General features: G+C 37.5%; 1 protein-coding gene across 1 annotated transcript; it reads left to right on the top strand.

Annotated features, from left to right (window-relative positions):
- The first annotated feature begins 724 nt into the window (after window positions 1-724).
- LOC127774569 (autophagy-related protein 18d-like) lies at window positions 725-4137 on the top strand. The gene is made up of 4 exons (XM_052300832.1): window positions 725-1571; window positions 1760-2018; window positions 2638-2761; window positions 3694-4137. Exons 1-4 carry the CDS (start codon window positions 897-899, stop codon window positions 3782-3784), a joined length of 1149 nt encoding a protein of 382 aa, XP_052156792.1. The 5' UTR covers window positions 725-896; the 3' UTR covers window positions 3785-4137.
- Window positions 4138-7695: the final 3558 nt, after the last annotated feature.

Raw genomic sequence — 7695 nt, forward strand, 5'->3', positions numbered from 1 at the left:
TCTCCCTCTCTCTCTCCCTCTCGGTTAGGTTTGATTCCCGTCGTGTTAACCTCTGGGTTTGGCGGTTGGCTGATTCTTTTGCGGGGTGTTGATCGGCCGTCGGCGGCTGATTTTTCCCCTGCTTTTTGCGCTCTTGCGGCGAGGCATTGGTTTTAATCTCTTGTAGTGTGTATGGATTGACTATGGAGTATTGGAGTGGCAACTGATGTTATTTATTACATAGATCAAATCTTAGATTTCAGGGCCATCTCTGCTTGATTTAGTGCTCGTTTTCCTTAGCTTTCTATCATGTGTTTAGTTCATGTGCCAATTTTTTTTTGACGTATATGGACACATTTGAAGTATTAAACGTAGATTAATAACAAAACAAATTACAGATTCCGCATGTAAACTGCGAGACGAATCTATTAAGCCTAATTAATTCGTCATTAGCAAATGTTTACTGTAGCACCACATAGTCAAATCATGGCGTAATTAGGCTCAAAAGATTCGTCTCGCAATTTACAGATAAACTGTGCAATTGGTTTTTTTTGTGTATATTTAATGCTCCATACGTGTGTCCAAACATTTGATGTGACGGAAAAGTTGGAAGTTTGACGAAAAAATTTTGAATCTAAACACGGCCTTGATATGTTTTCTATACGTACATGATAGCTTTCCTTAGCTTTGTATCATCTTGATGATGTTTTCTATATGTATATGGTTTAGGTTCTTGAGGAGCATAATTGTTCGACAGTGCTCAGTTCTTGTGCTCTGAACAAGCCGTAGTTCTACTCTACTGTTCCAGGAGCAATTGGTTCACTCTGAATTCTGAAAAAAGAAGGGGGCAATTTCTGCTGCCAGAATCTTGGTGATTAACCTCACTTGCGTGCCATAATCTTCAGTCTTTTTCACCTATGGGCTATGTTGAAGAAGCATCTGGCAGTGATGACGGTGGGGTGGAGTTGCTGTCGGTTTCTTGGAACCAGGACAACAGCTGCTTCATTGCAGCAACCACCAATGGCTTCAGGGTCTTCAGTTGCAAGCCCTTCCACGAGACCATGAGGAGGATGTTTGGCCCCAATGGAGGGATTGGAATCGCCGAGATGCTGTTCCGCACCAGCATATTCGGATTGGCAGGTGCAGAGTCCAACACCGAGTTCCCACCCACCATGCTCCAGCTCTGGGACGATTACAACGAACGCCGCATCCACAAGTACAACTTCACAAGCGAGATCCGAGCCGTCAGGCTGTCCAAGGACTACTTTGTGGTTGTTCTTGAGAAGACCATCAATGTTTACAGGTTCAAGGACCTGAGGCTGTTCTACCAGGCTAGGACGGTGTCGAACCCGAATGGGCTGTGCTGCCTGTCTCATCACGCAAACGCCTCCGTTTTCGCCTGCCCTGGGACGTCCAAGGGGCAGGTTCTCATTGAGCATTTCGGGTTGAAGGAGACCAGGTTCATTGCTGCTCATGACTCGCCCCTTTCGTGCATGACAATGGCCTTGGATGGAACACTCTTGGCTACTGCCAGTGTTAGGGGTACTTTGATCAGGATATTCAACACTAGGGACGGCACCTGCGTGCAGGAGGTGAGGCTGTTTTTTTTTTGTTTGCGCTGCAAAATAATCTTTTGTTTCTTTTGTTATATCATTGTTATATCTTTGGATCTCATAAAATGTTTCCTTGCTATAGTCTATGTAATTTACAAATGTTCAGCAGTAACCAGTAATGTACTTACCTTAAAAAAAAACAGTAATGTACTTGTCTTGCTATTTAGGTGCGGAGAGGACTTGACAGAGCTGAGATATATAGCATTGCACTGTCACCAAATGTGCAGTGGCTAGCAGTGTCCAGTGACAAAGGAACGGTGCATGTCTTCAGTCTGAGGGTGAAAGATGCAGAGGAGGATGCAAAAAAGGGGGAGTCTGCAACTGCAGGTGCACAGGTGAATGACAATTGCAACTATGGTTCTACGGTTCCAGTTACACAAACAAAGATTGGATCCAATACGAGCTCATCCCTGTCTTTCATGAAAGGTTAGTTGATTAAGGTTTGAATCTTATGGGCTAGTAAGTTATCTCTTTGTAATATTTCAATCAATTTTAAAATACAGTATTGTCAGTTATTCAAATATTGTCTTCACTAGTTTTTTTTTTTTGGTGAAACTTCCTTGCAAAAGCATTTTACATAGAAAACTTGTGTTGTCTCAGTTCTGGGACATGTATGTATTTAGCATCTTATAGCTCATAACAAAGTTGATAGCTTCTTTTATGCTCGGTACTGTGATTCTAATTGGTAATGCGGTACAGTCCCCTTCTTGTGTGCTAATACCATGATACCATTAACATGGCCGCGACAACTTTACAAATTACGATCCCATTTCATTTGTTTACTTTAGGGGGTGTTTGGTTGCTAGCCATACTTTGCTACAGTTTGCCAACCATTACTATAGGGGGTGTTTCATATACACTACACAAAGAACAAAACTATTTCTTTGTTAACTATATTGGCATGTGGGCTTTGAGAGTTTAAAGTCGAGCCGATAGAGAAAAGAAACTCAATTTTATCTTCTGCATGGGGGTTGACGATACATATTTTTTGCTCTTCCATCTGTATTTCCTGTTCAAATTCCTTATATACATTGAAAATTTACAGGGATTCTGCCGAAATACTTCAGTTCAGAATGGTCTTTTGCTCAGTTCCGTTTACCAGAAATCACGCGGTATATTATGGCATTTGGAGATCAAGACACTGTAATGATGATCGGTCTTGATGGCAGGTACTCTTTCTTTACAAAAGACAACAGAGGATAATTAAGAAATGGGTTTTAGACATTTTGTTTGTTCTAACATTCCAAGTTTTAAAAATATTTAATTTTTAAACATCAAAATATTTAAAACTGCCAAAGCTAGATATGTGAAAACTCGGAATAACTTTTATCAAAGCTAGATTTTGTCACGAAGAATTACTTTTGTCATATTGCAACCTATATAAATTCCAGTGATGTAAAGTTAAAAATATAATGATAAAAGTCACATCTCAAAGACTATCTATACTACTTTAAAAGGTAGTAGTGGTGATGGCCACCACCTCTATCAGTGACATGTGGGGCCTTCTTGTCGGTGAAACTCACATGCTTACTAAATTCAAACGTCCCCCAAGAAACGTATGTCTAAGCAAAATAATGTCAATATTCTTTGGTAAAATCTGATAAGCATGTTGGGAATTAATTCATATTGCTAAAAGGGATTGAAAAGATCCAGTCTGCAGATTCTTCAAACGATGATTGTGCACACCATAACTTTTTATTTTTGGCAATTTGCTACTCAAATTAAAATAACAAAAGAAATATGCAATGTAAGCAGTTCCCTGTTTCTTTCTTTGTTTTTTTATTGAGCAATCATGCTCGTTCAAGTCAATCTGGATCTGTAACTTCTGCCTTCCTATATGTACTTCTTTTGGTGTTGATTGTTTATGTTGTGGATTATATTTTATTGGGGTTATTGTTTAAAATGCCATAGCATTGTGTAGTTAGACAGGGGATAGCATCAGTTAAGTAGGTTGGACTGAAGTAGTCCGTGCAATACTAGCATAAACCTTATTTAGATATTGATGATGTATTAATTATTTGCTGAATATTGCATTGTCATGGGTTTGTCTTCTGAGAAATATTTTCGACTAATTACAACAACAATTTTTTGGCACATTCAGTTTCTACAGATACAGCTTTGACCCTGTAAATGGCGGGGAGATGATGCTCAAGGAATATCACCTGTTTCTGAAGGGCAGCAAATCTTTGTGAAGAACTCCAAACACCTGAGCTTCATGGCGGTCATACCATCATCTCAGTTTATATCTAGATGGTCTGACTAAGTTCAATGCGTACTGTTCTCTCTAGTAACATTTCTCACTAGCAAGGTTAATCAGCATAGGCTATTTCATTCCGAATTAGGCGTAATTTTTGCACATATTAGGGGGTTAGTCTTTTTTCTTTTTTGGCTTTTCTACATCAGTAAGCTTAACTGAAATGTATAAATTTCTTAGGAATGAGTCATTTCCCACCGGATGCGACCTAGTTGTAACTTTAAATTCGTAGAGGAGGAATTTCTCCCTGCCTTCATCTTGTTTTATTAGTTATTTATTACATCATTTTGGATTACCAACACAAAAATCTGGCCAGCTGCTATCTGCCAAAAATTAAGAAATTTGAAACGCGAGAAGCAACCTCGCCAAGTATATATATATGCCTTTGATTTTTGAGTTATGCAAAAGTACAAAACTGCAAGCATAAGCAATCTTAACGGCAGCGAAAAAAGCTGCTATCATATATGGCTTTTGGCTTTAAAACTGTCCAAATAAAAAGTAGTTTGTTTTTGTGAAACTTAGAAATTTTTTTTTTGACTTGTATGCATAGTTAATAAGCATCGACAAACGGGACCAACTTTAAGTTTTGGTATATCGAGATCTTTTTCTATAAATTAAATACTTCATTCGACATGTTATATAACGTTAATGAACTTTGGACTGAAAATCCGGAACCAAAGAGACTTTTTCATTTGATTTTTTAAAAGCACAAACATAATAATCTTTTCGATACATAGAAGACGTATACGCACACAACATCTGAAAATCTGGAACCAGAGAGCCGTTTTCATTTGATTTTTTAAGAGCGCAAACACGGTGATCTTTTCGATTACATGGAAGACGCATATGTGCATTACATCGATCGGTGCTTCCCTACCAACACCATGTTTTGATCATTATAAGCTTAGAATTTAGCTAGCTAGATCTGATGGAAAAGAAAGGCCGAGGATCAGGGAAAGTGTGATATGTACAGTTGTGGGTGTGACAAACGTACTTCATCATTTCACACTCTTCTGCTGTACAGATTGATGTTTCTATTACACGTGTACATTTAGGTAGTGGTGTTATGCTCAAAGATGCTTTACACTTGTTTTGTTTGACAACTTATGTAAATTATGCCACGCAATGTGCAATTTGCAATTTACTATTTATTTTCGTTGAATAAACAAATTAAACCATAAATTCCCATCTTGGTGGATAATCTGGTGCCAGACATTTCAGTTCATATGTTGCTACTTGCATTTTAAAAATAAAATTATTTCATAGGTGGTTGCTAGCATCACTGAAAACCGATGGTAAAAGTGCATAAGGGGTATTTGCATAGGGATGAAACCATATATACAGAGATCTTATAATTATTAGATGCAAGAGTAAGCATACTCTTCTTTTATTCTTTTCCTACGATTTTGTTCCATTTGAAATTATGGAACGGTTTTTTTTGTCGCTTTCGACGGTGTTGTCAAGTGACTCTAGCATAATTTAATGACATCAAACGCACACAATCTCATAATTTAGGTTACTTTCTAATATACAAAACGTTAAAAATGCATAATGCAACGAACGTGCAACTCCCCCAACTAAGGACATCATTCTTTCCAATTACGGAAAGTGCATGAATGGCACCCACCATTTGTCGATTTGCGCTATACCTGCTTTAACTATATGAACCGTCAAACCATATCTGCTTTAACTATATGACCCGCTCATTTATATATTCACATGCTCATTTTTTTAAAAATATATTTTACAACTCTAACCCTGCTCTTCCTTGTAAAAAATAAAAACAACTAATGACCCAAGCCAATTTATGTTATTTAATCTGATCAATAGACGTCTAAGATTCTAGATGTTTCATTAAGAAAAAAATAACTCATGTTTCTTAACAACAATATATTTCTAGTGCTTGAGAGATCAAAATAGTTTTCCTATGTATTGCTCTTGCAGCTATTTTCTTCTTCCAATGAGGCTAAGTTAAAAGAAGCAAGTGTACTTATCCATGCAAATATATCGAGTCTAACCAATCCATACTAATTAATCTAACGAATAGCTTATTAGGAAAAGTTATAAAAAAAACATGCAGTCATTTCCACCTAACAGGTTAGCACTTAGCAATATTTAACCAACCATTTTTTGATTGGACAAGGGGCGGGGGTGTTGTCAAATACGTGTTTTTTATGTTTAGGGGTGAGTTTTAGATAAAGTGAAGAGTTTAGAATTGTCAAATGGACTTATCCCACAATAGTACTTTATATCGTTTCGTTTCAGACTCTTCTTGGGTACATTTGATGTTTTGTATAACACATGTATATTTAAGTGGTGGTGTTATGCTGAAAGATGATTACACTTTGTTTTGTTTGGAAGCTTGTATAAATTATGTCACGCAATGTGCAATGTCTTTACCCGCTTTATCACTCCATATTGGATATTTATTCCTTGAACAAACAAAACCATTATCCCATATATCTTAGTAGATAATTGGGTGCCAGACTATTTCAATTCATATATACATTGCTAAATGCATTGTCAAAATAAAAATATTTCATAGATGGTTGCTAGCATCACTGAACCGATGGAAAAACCACCCAAGGTTATTTGCATAGGGATGAGACCATATATGTAGAGGTTTTATAATTACAAGATGTAAGAGTAAGCCCACTCTTTCTATTCTTTCCCGCGCTTTTGTTGTATTAGAAATTGTGGAACGGTTTTTTTTTGTCGCTTTCGATGGGGGTTGTCAATCTATTTTAGTATAATTTAAGGAAATCAAACGCATGCCACCTTATAATATAGGTTACTTTCCAATATACAAAACGTTAAACGCGTAACGTACGTAATGAACGTTACAGCTCCCCAACCAAGAACATATCATTCTTTCTAATTATTCCAATTATGGAAAGTGCACGAGGCGACATCTGTTTGTCGGTTTTCACTATATCTGCTTAACTATAAACCATTTATAGATATACTCACACGTTTCTTTTCACCATATTATGCAACTCTACGTCTCTACCTCTGCTCCTCGTAAAAAAACTAATAACCCAAGCAAATGTAAGTTGTTGATACGATCAATCGACGTCTAAGATTCGATATATAAATTTCATCAAGAAAAAAAAACTAATGTTTCTATAACAATAATATGCATAATCTTTCAGGGAGATCAAATTAATAGAGTTTTCTCTGTATATTGTTCTTGCATATGCAGCTATTTTAATTTCTTCTTCCAATATATATATAATAAGGGCCTAAGTTAAAATATGGCAATTGTACTTATCCACGCGAATAGATCTGAGTCATATGCTAATCTAAACAAAGAAAAGTTCCAAACAAAAACATGCATGCAGTCATCGCCTCTAACACAGGTTAGCACTCAACAAGATCCAATTAATTAACCCCGGCTGCATGACTGTGCCTGCATTCCAATTTTCCAAATAAAACCAGTTTCTATATACACTTTTTACACCAACTCTAATTTCCAATTTTAAAATTTCCAAATAAATCAAGTACACATGCCATTATTGCATGATGCGCACTGTCATTAACCTTAATCACCGAGGTTTAACGATCGATGGAGTTCTTTTCTTTCCTTAATCCGGGGCAACCAAACAAATCGAACAAACTCTCCATGCTCCTCGTGATCTCGATCGAAACGCTCGCTCCCCCCACGTGCTCCCTCGCCGGCGAGATCTCCTCCGGCCGCCGCCGCCGCCGCCGCTAGCCTTGTCGGCGAAAATATTCCGGCGCCGGCGACGCCGTGCTTGCTAAAAATAGGAAGAAACGTGTACGCGATTTAGATATAAATAGGGGACCCCTATCTCAGCTCCAGTCTCCAACCACTTCCCCATCTATAAA

This window comes from Oryza glaberrima, chromosome 5, assembly GCF_000147395.1.
Source record: "Oryza glaberrima chromosome 5, OglaRS2, whole genome shotgun sequence".
NCBI classification, from domain to species: Eukaryota; Viridiplantae; Streptophyta; class Magnoliopsida; order Poales; family Poaceae; genus Oryza; species Oryza glaberrima.